Source organism: Emys orbicularis, chromosome 11 (genome assembly GCF_028017835.1).
Source record: "Emys orbicularis isolate rEmyOrb1 chromosome 11, rEmyOrb1.hap1, whole genome shotgun sequence".
NCBI lineage: Eukaryota > Metazoa > Chordata > Testudines > Emydidae > Emys > Emys orbicularis.
The window spans coordinates 38,259,590-38,275,402 of NC_088693.1; the positions used below are offsets into that span (position 1 = coordinate 38,259,590).

At 39.4% G+C, this 15,813-nt stretch overlaps 1 protein-coding gene across 1 annotated transcript; it reads left to right on the forward strand.

Annotated features, from left to right (window-relative positions):
* Nucleotides 1-557: 557 nt before the first annotated feature.
* On the forward strand, nt 558-9,589 carry KLHL41 (kelch like family member 41). The gene is made up of 6 exons (XM_065413220.1): nt 558-1,667; nt 4,668-4,825; nt 4,914-5,021; nt 6,934-7,119; nt 8,290-8,436; nt 9,478-9,589. Exons 1-6 carry the CDS (start codon nt 558-560, stop codon nt 9,587-9,589), a joined length of 1,821 nt encoding a protein of 606 aa, XP_065269292.1.
* The last annotated feature ends 6,224 nt before the right edge of the window (nt 9,590-15,813 follow it).

The window sequence follows — 15,813 nt, forward strand, 5'->3', positions numbered from 1 at the left end:
GTCTATAATGAATCACAATGAATTTTACTCAGAATGAAGTACCAGACATTCATACTGGGCGACTTTTGTGAAGCAATCTCTTTAAAAAGCATTTTCTGTGAATCCACTGTGAATAGACATAACATCATAGCTGCTAACTTTACCCTTTACAGATAATACTTCTATTTCAGAGTATTCTGTAATGTGTTTATATTTGAGACCTGATTCATAGCTATTTCCTTAAAGACCAGATTCTGCCATCCTTACTCACATTGAGTAATATCTTACTCTGCAAGTTTCAGTGATTAAATATGCATAATAATTGCCCTTAGTGACTAAAAGCAACAGTTGCTTCTTTCAATCTATGACAGCTGCCAGAGCAACTCTTCTTTCCACACCACCATCCACCCTAAATTCCAACTTGTAAGAGGCTGTACCTATATTTAGTTGGAAGGATTAAATTACAGAGACTTCAGGCTGGGCAAAGCACATTGATCTGCCTTTTTACAGGCAGACCTTAGTGCCGACAACAGCTAAAGCTTTCAGTTTCCCCCCCACACACCCATATTATTCACAAAATGGATTCCCAAAGGGAACTCACTGAAGAACTTCGACTTTACCAATCCACGCTTCTTCAGGATGGCCTCAAGGAACTCCTGGACGAGAAAAAGTTCATTGATTGCTATCTAAAAGCTGGTGATAAAAGCTTACCTTGCCACAGATTGATTCTATCAGCTTGTAGTCCTTATTTCCGTGAGTATTTCTTATCTGAGCAAAGTGAAGAGAAAAAAAAGGAGGTAGTTCTAGACAATGTGGACCCTAGCATCCTGGATATGATTGTCAAGTACCTTTACTCTGCAAGTATTGATCTCAACGATTCTAACGTGCAAGATATTTTTGCTTTGGCCAGCCGCTTTCAGATCCCTTCTGTATTCACTGTGTGTGTTTCCTATCTTCAGAAAAGACTTGCTGTTGGTAATTGTCTGGCCATCCTTAGATTAGGTCTCCTCCTTGACTGCCCAAGACTTGCATTGTCTGCCCGTGACTTTGTGTCAGACCACTTTGTGCAGATTTGCAAAGAAGAGGACTTCATGCAGCTTGCCCCCCATGAGCTCATCTCAGTTATTTCACCTGACAGCTTAAACGTAGAAAAGGAAGAAGTGGTATTTGAAGCAGTAATGACATGGGTCCGAACAGACAAAGAGAACAGAATAAAGAGCCTGGGAGAAGTCTTTGACTGCATTCGTTTTCGTCTTATGGCAGAAAAATATTTCAAGGAGCATGTTGAGAAGGATGATATAATCAAAAGCAACTCAGATCTTCAGAAAAAAATCAAGGTTATTAAGGATGCCTTTGCTGGAAAATTGCCTGAACCTACTGTAAGCAAAGGAAAGTCAGGTGAAGGGGAAGTAAATGGTGATGTAGGGGATGAAGATTTACTCCCTGGATACCTCAATGACATTCCGAGACATGGTATGTTTGTCAAAGACCTTATTCTTCTGGTCAATGACACAGCTGCAGTGGCTTATGACCCTGTAGAGAATGAATGTTTCCTGGCAGCCCTGGCAGAACAGATTCCCAGAAATCATTCCAGCATAGTCACCAAACAAAATCAGGTCTATGTCGTCGGAGGACTGTATGTGGATGAGGAGAACAAGGATCAACCTTTACAGTCATACTTCTTCCAGGTATAAACCTCTCATTCATTGGTATATCAGTATGGTGTTAGCATGACATTAAAAACAGACTTTCTGCAAGTTACTGAAGAGTATTTAGCTTTAACTCTAAATGTAGACTAGGGTAATCTTTGATTTAATTAATTTCAGTCACATGATTTTTCCTATAGAAGTTTTGCTTGTTGCTGTAGTCTTTGAAATTCCTCCCAGAACAGCATAGTCCATTAGGGACAAATGTCATCTTTCACTTGACTTGTTTGGCTTTTAACAGATGCCTTAATGGCAGGTGTCTATATTAAACTGATTCCTATTAAAACAAAAGCTTTTATGACAATATGCATTTTGGGCACATTCGTAAGAAGTGCTGCGCATCCAGTGCTCCTAGTGAAGTCCATGGGAATTGCGTGTTCTCTGTGTCGTTCAGGATTAAGGCCTAGGGGAGTTCTTAAAGATGCACCTAGTGGGATTTTCAAAAGTGCCTAGATTCCTTACTCTTACTCATTTCAATCAGAGGTGCCTAGGCACTTTTGAAAATCCCACTAAGCGCCTACCTGCATCTTTTGGTTCCTAAATGCCTTTAAAAATCTGGCCCTTAGTGTCCTAACCAATTTAACTCTTCCTCCCCGCCCCAAAAAACATCAGTAGGTGTCCTATCATGTTGGCTGGCAGATTGCCAAAATTATAAAGCTTGAAGTAATTTGAGATATGTCAGTTTAAATACAACCTTCTTAAATTGGCAAACAGCCTGTAATAATGCTTCAAATACTATATTTCAGCCTAGAGTGTATGTGAACATTTAAATCCATGTAAATGTAAGATTTATTAATATAAACTATGGCTGAGCCTTAACTATAGTGACACAGATATCATAAAATTAGCACACATACAAAAAAGCTCAAGGAGTATGCTTATGTCAAACTTATCCTGAGGTTTTTAGATACCCAAGGGTACAGAATGTAACTATGTATTTCAACTATCTCTTGATTTATTGGATGGTATGCTCTGTTTCCAAATCCTTGACTTCAGTGGGAGATTAGCCTAAGGAGTACAAGATCAGATCCTTTGTTAGCATATAGTACAGCAAGGCAATACTAAATTATATAATTTTAAAGTCATTGGCAGATATTGAAAATAGCAATTATTGCAACTGTTTCATGAGCTATGGATTAATATATCACGTTCAGATACTAAGGTAATGAACTGGGTACAGATTTTGAGAAAGAACTGTTAGTTTTGTAGAGAGAGATTACATTAGTACGGTTTCATTTCCTTACATAGACATAAAGCACTAATCAATGAAGTACAAGAGTTGCTACAAAAATTTGCTTGCAGTGCAAGTGTTACATTGGTTTCAGGAAATAATCTAATCTAGAATTAGAACTGAATTATCGGGCTATAATTCTATCATGGGGTTTTTAGTGACACATATACCATAGGAGTGAGGCTAGTAATTGATGTAATTTCCAGAATCCTCTTTTTTACATCTTTCCCTGATCCATGCCCTGAATTTCTGCTGCCCTCCTGTCCCCATCCCACTTATCCACCCCATTGCTACTCTTAAGTGCTGCTGCTGTTGCTCACTGCTAAAATATCTCTACTCTTCTGCACTACCAGCTTGGTGATTGTTTCCTTCAAAGTTTTAACATGGTAGACCTACAACATTTCCACTCCTCATAAGTCCCCACTTCTCCACCACTTCTGCCTCACTGGCCTTACCACTTCATTAAGTGCCTGGCAAGGTGGGAGAAAACTAAGTTACTGCCTGTCAAGAAATGTGCCCCTAATTGTACATTACTCCATCAGAACTTATATGCAAAAGGAAATTCCCCACACCAGTTACACTGCTGATTCACTGATTATCTTATCAGCTGTAATGAATAGGACGCAAGAGTTTCTCTGTCCTGATAGGCAAAGCTCTGCCTGAACTGGCCTTAACTACCTGAGGAATCTGTGTCCATTAATTCCCAAGTTCCACTGCAACATATAAACTGTTGACCAACAGGAGGAAACTAGTGAGCTTTGGAGCCAGAAGTTTCACTGGAGCTGGACCTGCACTATGGACCTCATTTCCACAAGGGACAAGAATAACCATGCACCTCACTTTTCAGAGCTAAATACAAACCTCACTACTTTGAGCGCGCGCACACACGTCTGTAAGCTGGAAAGCAAGGAAGAAAAAGATTTCTATTCTTAACTGCTGGGGAGGTACTCAGATACTACAGGGAAGGGGGTTATGCAAGGACATAGGTAGAAACAAATCAATCAATTTCATATAGTGTAGGTCTCTGAAAACATCCCACGGTTTTCCTCTGTCTGCCCGTTGTTCCTCTTCTGTAACTGCTTACAGCACAGCGAAAGTGAATGGAAACTAAATCTTCTGAGTGTGTCAGATGAAAAATCAGTATTATGACCAGTGGGACTGGAGACTTGTCATTACACTGCTTCCCTCCTGCTTTGCTCAGAAACCAAGTATTTTATTTTGTTTTCCTTCCTTCATGTCTTGTAGAAAAAAAGTCACAATTCACCTTCACTCTGCTATGTGCACACTAAGATCCTAAGAGCTTTTGAAGCACTGCAATGAGAGGAGCATTTTTATTGCTCCAGCAGTGTTAGAGGGAAACTGCCTGCCTTTGAAACATAATGCCTCCTGGGTGCTATGGGAAGGGTGCTGGGCAGATGCACTTGCCTCACCCTTAAGATGGTATAGGAAGCAATCCTCTGTACAGGACGATGAGCCAAGGCCATACTTCAATAATAATTAATAACTAGAAACAAAATGACCAGGTGTATTGGAGAGAGAATAGAGGGTGAAAAGTTGGCAGTAACTATCCGGGGGGGCGGGGGTAAAAGTTGGCACATGTCAGCTGATCCAATGAATGGGCAGTTAGAATAAATATAAAGTGGAACACTACTGATCCACTTACTGCATCTAAATCTATTTCACACAGTTTTCATTGTGTGGGCTTTTACTATGCATCTTTCCTGACATTTCCTATTTTGATGTTCTTTCAGCTGGATAGCATTGCTGGTGAATGGATAGGCCTTCCTCCACTGCCTTCAGCCAGATGCCTTTTTGGTCTGGGAGAGTCAGACAACAAATTGTATGTAATTGCAGGAAAGGACCTTCAGACAGAGGAGTCTCTGGATTCAGTATTGTGCTATGATCCTGTGTACGTTGACAATTTATGTTTACCGAGCATGTTTAAAATAAACTTTTTTCATTTAAATTGCCTTAATAGTATGATCTTCCAATTCCAGGGCAGTAAAATGGAGTGAGGCCAAAAAGCTTCCACTCAAAGTATATGGCCATGCAACAATTTCACACAATGGGATGATATACTGTCTTGGAGGAAAGACTGATGACAAGTGAGTACCAAATAATTTCATGGCAATTGGTACCATTGATTAGTTGGGTGTCCTCACACTCAGCAATCAAAGCTCACGTTTATTTGCAACTGGTTGTGGGTTTGGTACATGGAATCACATTATGATGTCTACAAAATATCCATTATAATGTAAAGTACTATATACCTATTATGGCCAATTGGCTTGAGTAGCTGGCTTTCTTGTTTCTGTGTCATACAATGTTCTGTTGTGCATACATGATTCAATGTTTCTCATTGGGTTCTTATTCCTAGCTTCTTGGTCAGATTATACACCAAAAACACTTGCAGCACATTGAGGACTGTATCCAGCTATGAAACTCCTGTTTTTAATCATTCCAAATTGCAAAGCCTTGTTAGCACTGTAGTTGGAGCCATACTATGATGATTTCATTAAAGTAAGAAAGACTAGGAGCATGAGTGGAAATAGGATGTGTCTCAGTGTAAAAAATAACATGGGGACACCATGATAAGGTTGCTTGACAAGTGCCAGAGATGTCTGCTACAATCAGAAATGAGCTAATTTCTAAAAGCAGGTTGTCTACTATACGACTTAGTCATCACTCTACTTGGTGCTGCTGTCTTGTTCTCCTGGAGTGAAAGTGATCCTCCTATTCCAGTAGAAACTAGAAGTGAAATGCTTGCTCTTCATCTATAGGATATCAAATGAGGATTTCAAGAAGTCAATGAGCAAATAGTCTTATTTTTCCTGTAAATCAGGATAAAGATGCAAATGTGTGTGGAGGAGTTAGAATTTTCCAACATTGAACACTAATGCAACAAAACCACTACATTAGAAGATAGCTTGAGGAAACCCTGACTCTTGTAACCAAGAAATTATGATATATAAATCACATTTTAAAAGTGTCTAGTTCACAGACAGTAGACTTCCCCCTGCAGCTTTTTATTTGGGTACATCAGTATTCATATTTTGTGGATACATCTCTCCAAAACAGAATATTCTGCAAAAGAATAAAAGTCCTCAGTGTTAGTTATTTGGTTATCTTAAACTACACTGTAGCCCCTAAGCAAATAACCTCGTATCCTGACCTGATCTGCTATATCTACACCTCAAATCTCTCCTTAAATACACATTTCTTCCTATCAACTCTAGTCTTCCACACTTAGTGATAGTATCGTAAGTGTTAATGCACATATTGTGAGGGTTATATATAATCAACTAAAGCAACTGTGCGATCTTACTATAGTAATGCTTGTGCTCAGTCCCCTCTCTTTGTTACCATCCCTCAACACATGCCATCTTAACCAAGCTGTATGAAACATGGACATTTTTTGTTGTGTGTAAAGCACCATACACATTATGGCACTGTGTAAATAGCATAACATTTATATCCAGTCCTATGGATGTGAATGGGGATTTACAGAAACTCACAAGGCCTTGTCCCTGCCCTACAGAGCATACAGTCTAAGTTAGAAATGAGAGAACCTCAGGTCAGGAGAAGGAGGAAGATAATAATTAACGTGGCTCAGACACGGACAGAGGTTTGTCAAACCATGTAGTTAGTTTAATAAATTGTGCTTGTATGTATTGACTTCTACAAGAATTAAAAGTCCTCATACAGCACTAAATGCACTTGGGAGAGCAAATTCAATCAGGACGATCTAGTTAACATATTAGCATTAAAAAAACCAAAGTGCCTAGCTCTTCTTTCTATCTCTCTTCTCCCTGCCCCCCACCACACCCACCCACCCACCCACCTGTGTTTAGCCATTTACCTAGATCTGAAATAAGTGTGATGAGCAGGAACACTGCGGATCTAGGTATGTGCCGCTCTTCGTTACACAGAAAATCCATTTAAATTAGGTGTCTCCTTAAACTTATCTATTCAAAGGATTTACCAGAGATGCTTAGAGTTTTTCTTTTTCCCCCACAGGAAATGTACTAACAGGGTATTTATATACAATCCCAAGAAGGGAGACTGGAGAGATCTGGCTCCCATGAAAGTGGCTCGCTCAATGTTTGCAGTGGCTGTCCATAAAGGCAAAATTGTGATTGCAGGAGGTGTCACTGAAGAAGGCCTTTCAGCCTCTGTCGAAGCCTTCGACCTCACCACTAATAAGTGAGTGCATATCCAGACCATTTTAAAATAATTTTTTAATTTGAATTTTAGTGACTAAGTTGCCTTATTTTTAATTTATTTTATTGTGGGGAAAATGGTAAAGGTGTTAGTTAAGGTCAGGGGAAAACATTTCAGGATAAACTATTTGCTTCACAGATAATTACTATTTAATATAAAAGCTCCAAGCAGACTTTCAGTTTTAAAACCATGCTCTTAATTACAAATTATACTGACTATTTATGGTAGGTCATAATTGTAATGAGATTACTGTAAAATCCATAAAGTCAAATTAGAAGATATGCTGATCTTTTACGTAGCAGATACACTTAAAGTTAAATATATTCTGTCCCAGAGCAGGTCATATTTAGAATTAAACTAATAATATAAAAAGTGGAAGTTTTACCAAAAAATTATTAATGTAGGGAAAAATATATTTGACTTTAGCTTCTACTCTATGACCTTTTCCTGTAGAAATGTTTCATTTTGCCTAATGCTTGACAAAAGCAAGTCAGAATATAGGTAATTTTATCTATCATCCTTCTTTAATACTTTTTATGGCTCTCTTACACTTGCATTCTGCATTTAAACCTATCTGATCAGGAAAGTCTAACATTCTTGTTGCATTTACACTGCTGAAAATCAGGAATAACTCCATTGGAGTGAATGGGTTACATCAGCGTGAGAGGAAAATTGAGCCCGTTGGCCCTATCCAGCAGGATTGGGTTGACCTGTGCAAGTGTTTTAGGTTTTTACGTCATGATTCTGCATAGGGGAGAGTAACGTTGCAGTGGAAAACTCCTAACAATGCTAATGAGCTTGACTCTTCTTGCGCCATTATGTTAATGCTGGTTCAACAGAATGAACAGAAAGCACACACACACAGACACCTTTGGAGGTTGCAGCAGGAAGAAATGAGGACCTTCCCTGCATAAAGGATCTTGAGCATGCACACTTCGGCCTTAATGCTGGTGAATGGAGAAGCAGAATGTCAGTGTTGGTATACTATGGGCTTTCCCACATGCTAAGGCTCCTCAGACTAATCCTTAGCCCTTGTGTTTCTGCCAACCATAGCTGTCAGCATGGGATATCCCCGATACTTCTTCCTTTTTGAACAGAATGTTTCTTAAGTATTGTCTGACTGATTTGGTTTTGTTTATAAATAACTTATAGGTGGGAGGTTATGCCTGAATTCCCCCAGGAGAGAAGCTCTATCAGTTTAGTCAACTTGAATGGATCCCTGTATGCTATTGGCGGTTTTGCTATGGTTCAACTTGAGTCCAAGGAATTTGCACCAAATGAAGTTAATGACATATGGAAGTAAGTTCTACTGTAATCACATTTCCTAAATGGAAAATTCACCTTGAGGTTTATAGAAGCTAGGGAGTAAGTCAAATCAGTATTACCCTTTCATTTCATAAATGAACTATTTATATACATTTTAAGGGACCGGTTGTCCTAGTGTCTGGTGAGCACAATGTTTGTGTGCAATGAAGTAATACAGTTGTGAGACTTGGACCTGGGGAATAGTTCCACCGTCTGGTGAAGTGATGTAAACAATACAGTCACATCCCACCAGTTGCAGGCTATAGCAAAGTATAGAAAAAGGAGAGTGGGGTGTAGTATTTCTGGGTCTGTTCAGCTCCATAAAGTGAAATACATGTTGCACTCTGACTTTTTGGCTAATGTCACCTTGTATACAATGCTGCAAGCCTCTTTCTTACGTTGCCTAAACAATTTCAGGCTCATCATGTTTTCTTATGCAGGATGATCTGAAAGAGACAGCAAAATGGAGAGTATTATCCCTATTATTGCATTCACATACACTAATAGATGAGTTGCAATCCATATATACACTTATAGAGCAAACTCCCTTAGGGAGAGTCACAAACACACACATTCTAGAGTTTGAATCTGAATTAGCTAATATTTGAAAAATCCCATATAGTCTGCAACTCCTGAATTGTTCAGATAATTTAAGGTGTGGGGAGCAATTGGTGGGAAGGTAGAAAGGATTCTGGGAAGAAATGAGTTTGAGGAATGATTGGAAGAGAAGAGAGGGGATACTTGGAGAACAGGCACCAGGAGACTGTTCCAGGGATGAGGGAAACATGCTGCAAGGTGCCTAGCCAATACTAAGATAAAGGGACAAAGGGAGCAGGAAGGAATCAGAGCATCCTAACATTCTCTTTGGGAGGATAGAAGGGCTCTTGTATAGTAACAGTTTAACACAAAGGCTGCTGGGAGCTCTTGACATGTGGATTATTCTCCTTTTTATACATGTGTCCGAGGGAAAAGGTCAAGCTCAAAGAGCTAAGAAACTGAAGTGAATCTGTATTCACAGTTTTTTGTTAATTGCAGGTATGACGACGAGACGAAAGAATGGTGTGGTATGTTGAAGGAGATTCGCTATGCCTCTGGAGCCTCCTGCCTTTCGACACGTTTAAATCTATTCAAGCTATCAAAGCTGTAAACAAAAAGGCTATGAAATTAAATAGGATGAGGGAGTTCTGATTATGGCCATTTTATTTTTGTTGCATAAAAAACAAACTGTACAGAGATTTATAGCTAAGTATCCCTTAAACTGACTGCAGCTGTGTTTTAAATGGTTACTAATTTTTTTTAGATAATAAACCAAAACTAACTTTTCACTCAAGGTTAGAATCAGAAATAGTTCTGATTGACATTGACTGGAATTGGTTTTGAATAAATGAAGATATCATGTGAAGCTCAATCCTTCCATGTGTGAAATTCTCATTGAATTAACCAGAGTTCTGCTTACAGGATTGGGCACTTATCTTGAAACAATTTTAAGAAGTCCCACCACCGATGTAAGAGACATCACTAAAGCCAATTAATTTCTAGATACCTGCTAGTTCTATTTAATTTGTCTTACTATTGACAGGCTGTTTATACAGCTTTATTTTCCACTCCAACCATATACACAAAAGTTGCATTGTCTTGCCAGATCTACAAACATTTTATATGTAACATTCAGGAGTAATTGAATCTGCGGGGCAAAGGTACATCATGTGGCCTAGGAAACATGCTTCAGCTAATGCAGTACTAGTGGTTCTGTGAGTCATGAAAACAGAAGTTTACAAGGTTATTAGGTTATGGGTATTAGCCCTACAATTTGACATGCTTTGATTTTTCTTCTGGTTGCAAAATCCTTGTAATTTTTTTTTCTTTGCATGTGATTTTTGGCTTGTTTATAAAGCAGATTCTTCTGTGATGTTTTTGTAAGAAATTTTCAAGGCCATTAACGTAGCACTAATGAACAACCCTCGGCACGCACTTGTAACAAAGGGAAATATTTTCAGTGAAAAAAATGGATTTTAATTAGGGCTTCTAAATAGTAGCAAGGAAAAATTATTTTAAAAGTGATGAAAAATATCTTGGCAGTCTCGGTCTTAGTGGTGCTTGTTTAGTTATGTCTGCTGCTCAGTAAGTCATAGTCATCATCATATAAAAGGTCTACATTCCTTAATAACTTACATATGTTAGAGGAGGCGGGAGTAAAAAACAACAAGGAGCATTTTGTGGAAACAGTGCTATGAGACTTGGCATTATAAACTCAGACTTTTTCTGTTGAGAGTGCAGGTGTGCAAATGGAGGAAACCTGCAAAGGGGCTGGGACCAAAGTCCTAGTGAGCCTGTTCATCACATCCACACCCAACTAATCTATCTAATAGGGTACTTCATGTATAGGGCTCTGGAGAGACTGTATTCAGTAATATATTGATAAACTGAAGGGAGTTTAAGAAGCATCATAAGATGTGGAAGGGGAGAGACATGAGTTTTCTTGCTGCACTACAGAGATCAAAGGAAATTCATTCTGTGTTGGATACCTCTTTTCCTTTCTCCCACCTCTCCTCCTCCCCACCAAGCTGAAGCTCCTTCAGGCAGCAGGGACTTAGTTATGCTATTTACATCGGGGGGAGTGGCAGCAGGTTGAAACAGCATACTCACACAGCCCTTTTCGGCCTTCAATAACTATGTACATGCTTCGCATCACCACAACTCTCCTTCCAGTGAAGAGGAACGCATTGATCTTTGCAGCATGTGATGTAATATCACATCTCCAAAGGTAAGTGTCAAAATATCTTCCCACGCCCCACCCTTCTGGGAAGAAGGCCATGCTAAATGCACATGACTAAGTCAGCAAGCCCTTGGAATGATCCTTTTTAAAAAACAAACAAAAAACCACACACACACACTCCAAAGACCTATGAAAAGCATCAAGCCTTGTGGGCACCAACAATTGTCTGCTATGCAACACTTCCCACAATTTGAAAGAGGAAAGCAAGGTCTGGATAGAACTACTTTGGGACACATTTACTAAAATGCAGCTAGGAATCAGCAAAGAAAATGTATTTGTGGCTTTGATGGTTGTATATTCAATTTTTATCAAATTTAAATTATACAGATTTCATGCAGACTTTGGCCAAAATATAACTTAGCATTATATATTCTTTAAAATATATACAGATGGTATTTTTATGCCACATGAATGAGGAAACACCACTAATCTAATCCAATATGATTGTAGCAAACATGTCAGGACTGTACAAAAATTAAAAAGAAACCCAACATGAATGTAGATTCTTCCAGCACTGCCTTCCTAGGGGAAGATAAGTTAGCATGTCTCAAAGGCACAGGCACAAAAAAGCATTGTACAAGTATACTCCCAGGTCTCATCTTTTTGGTTTTCCCCATAGCACACAGTATCAGCCAGCTCGTCAGCTGAAGTAAATTGACAGCCTTGTTTAAGCCAATGTAATTACCTGGATTTACACCATCTGAGGAACTGGCCCTATAATTTTAGGAGTATCTGTTTACATTGATCTTTGCTGCCAGCCATATGCTGGATTGCCTTGATAATTTAGACTACAGAGGAAAGCAAGTCTAGATAGTTAGTGCACTTTAAATTCACACCCTACCTATTCCACTCTAAATCCCACGTGGACACTTACTGCACATTAAAAGTGCCTTTGTGCAGTTTAGCACAATACACTTTAAAGTGTTAATATTATCTCAAATGGTAATTAACACATGGATTATGCCTTTAGGCTCCACCTCCTTTTTGTCTCTGTATATAGAGGAGTATTGGGTTTAAATAAGAGGGTTTTCATATTTTTCAGCACCCAAAAAGCCTTTTGGCTTGTGGTCTACAGGTCAACCTTACCCCTGTTCTGTTACTCATTGTATTTGAGTCAGCAGCAAAACCTGAACTGTACATGTTTCTACAGCAACTAGCATAATTGGGCCCCAATTGCAATTGAGGCCTATGGCTGGTGCCATATGATAAAAGTTTTTTTACTACTTGAAATCAAGATAAAGTACATACATGGCATTAGCTCTAGTCACTATATCCAAGACTGGTAGTTTGTTGGTCTCCTCTTTGTAAGCACACAGGCTCTCTAACTTCTCATTTGTTTTTCCAATACTTACCCAAAATGCTCGCTAGTGGTTCTGCAGTTTATTTTGCAGGCTTTTTTAGAGTTCTTGGTGCCTCTGCTATGGGATGTAGTCATGAGCAAAAAAAAAAACAAAAAAACTGACTTCAGTCATAGAATTAAGACACCTGTTGCTGACCAATATGACTCTGATATTGACAACTATCAACACTTGCTGCCAGCTAGTACCCTTAACAAATGAATTGTAATTCCTTTTAGATTGTAAAATCCCCTGGCAAGAGACCACCACCCAGACTGTCACACACAGTGTTACTACATAAATAACATTTACTCTAGAGGAACAATATAGTAAAATTTTTGGAGTTTTATTCAAATTATTTATTATAATATCAGTTTTTTTCCCTCAAGTAAAATTAATTAATTTCCATGAATTTTTAGCTAATTCATTTTGTTTCAGTATTCCTTAAAATATTAACGAGCTGGTGCCAGTGGAAAAGTTACATGCTTAGGAGACTTTGAAGCTCTTTTTCTCAGGACTTCTCTCTCTCTCTTTTTTTTTTTTAAAAAAACAACCACTACAAGGTAACAGCCCTTCTTCAGGGAGTGTGACTAACACTGATGGCATTAGTAGACATCAGTGGTTAGGAGGAAGGACAAACAAACCTACCACTATTTTTAAATAGTTTTTTAAAATAACTATCACTGATTTAATTCAGAATGAAAATTATTTCAAACTAATTAAACACCACTTCAAAAAATAAAATGAAACACACACACTTGGTTTCAGGTTTTTTCACTTTTCAAGGACAAATGTACTTTCTTAATCTACTTCAGCACTAGTTTTGATGTAGCTCTTACTTTCTCCTTACAAATATTCAGCACAGAACCCAGCCTTGTGTAACTTATGAACATTTATCAGCATGGACACAAGATCTGTGTCTACAGATCTAATTGCTGCAGAGCAGTTATGTTCAGCTTCTCTCACATGCAAGCCAGGTAAGAGGCCATCAGGTGTGCTGAGGAACACATTACCCACTTTCTGCCACAAGCTCAACCTCCTTTCTTACCCCCCCATCCCCCCAATAGCCTGAAATCTGCCTGTAGGAAAGCAAGAGTCCATGCACATGACTTCTGACTAGTTCATAGCTTTTTCTCCATTTTACTGCAGCCTAACCCAGGTTTCCTTACATGCAGTTCTTCTGCCTTTAATAGCTTTGATAGTTTTTGGATGTTTTGCTTTGCAGGAGGAACAAAATGAAGTGCACAGTTTGTGGAGTCCCCAGGACCCTGTCTACAAGGTGTAGTCCTCCTGTACAGTGCTACTTTCACACTCTGCAGTAGAAGAGCAATCCACAGCACTTGCAATGCCGGTCAGCTTGATCAGGAGTCCCATGGCCATAGGAGGAGGAGAAGCAGCAGCCCCCACCCAGTCTTCCACAGGCAAGAGTAAACACAGCTCCACAGAGCCACATATTCTCATGGGAGAGGAGGACCTTGCCCTTGCAGGTTATAAGTTTTTTCCCCTCAGTCCTGAGAAGATAGCATCAAGTACAATAGAAGTTAATACTTACTGACTAGTAAAGGGAGAGGTAGTAGCCACTTGCAAGATGGCTAGTTTAGAGTTGTAGGAGCCTGCCCCTGCCAGATTTAAAGGGAAAGCACCAGAAAGGCATGCTGGGAAAAAGTTTCTGTTAAAAGAACAGCCCACCTCTCGGAGGAGCCCTAATGACCAGGCAGTCATAAAGAAAATTGCTCCTGAGAAAGAGGTTGCTTTTGCATAGCATTGCTTCACAACACCACCAATATCTGTCGCCAACAAATACTGTCTTGTCTGTTCTGTTCCCTTCTCCTGCATCTCATTGTCTTAGGTCTTCTCAACAAGCCTGAGTGCTTGTTCGACTAATGGAAGTCTTGTTACTCTGGAGATAGTTTGGGGAAGTCCCTAAAAAGCCTGACATCAGGTAGGCATGGTGCTACCTCTTCCCCCACCAGTCCCAAGAGAGTATTAGAGATTTCACTATCAGGAGGGCCATCCTGATACTCTACCTAAGTTTTCAGTTTTGCCCTCTGGTGCACTGGAAAGCCTCTCCCTCACTTATAGAAATGCCATTCTATATTTTGGAAAATAAGTAAGAAAAGTAACCCCAAAATCCCCCATTAAAGTAAGGCAGTGCTGTTCTTTAGGACACCGAGGTCTCATAATCTCATCTCAAATTTAACAATATTGAATAATGTGTACTCTCCTTCTAAGTGGAGAAGTTACCTTACTCATATTTGAAGTTAAGTTTGGCTGCAAGCTGTGCCATGCAATACCAGATACTCATATTAGTCTTGGAAGGTCTTTGCTGTCTTCCACCAGTCTCCCAAATATAATTCACCTTTAACTTCTGCACTGTTTTCTCTTTAATTTGTATGTAATTTTATTACCAATGGGCTAGTCCAATGAGAGCTTCTGTGCAAATGAGCCATGTGCAATCCCAACCTCTAGCAAAATCCTTCAGGTAGGCCTACAGTACTCTTAGAGTAAAGTCCTTTAGCTTTCCCTGCCCCCGTCCCCCATTTTGGAAATCCTTTAATTTTATTTGCTCTGTCACTAGTTTTACAGCCACATCATGAGTTGCATGTGAACAGTGTGCAGTGCAGTGCAGATTGATTGGCTGCCACACCTTTGGACTAGTTTACTTTTTGGGGCCCAAGAAATATTCAGGGAGGTCCCAGCCACACTCCCTACACCAAAGGCCCAGGATTCCCCACCCCAGATGAAAATCCTCATTAGCTTCTAAGTTTACTGCCACTTTGATGGACCGGTACCAAATAGCTGCAGTATGGCCAAGAAAGCCTGCTTTAATACGTTTGGTTAGGATTCTTGCATTCCCAATGTTTCTGTGCTGCTAGTGAGATTCTGCATTCACTTCTTGTTATCCATTTTGTCACACACCAAAGAGCATCCCTCATTTCTAAAGGATGTACTGCTATTTCTGCAATAACACTTCCAAATTTTTGTGTGATAAATTCTGTGTGTCCTCCCCAGTCCCTTCTGAGGAGGTGGTAGTGTCATTTTATGGTCAAGCTGCCATAGTCCCAGTTAGTTGCAAGCCTTAACTAGCTATAATTTGGTGATAATGTAAAATTCAAGTTTCTTTATCCCCTTTTTAGACCTTTGCAACCAGCCAAGTCATTGATAAACTCAGGATTACGTCTCCAATCTCTTGATTCCCAGTGCCTAGGCTTATTCAGCCTGGCCTATAAAGAGATTTCAATGGAGAATAAATGTCTT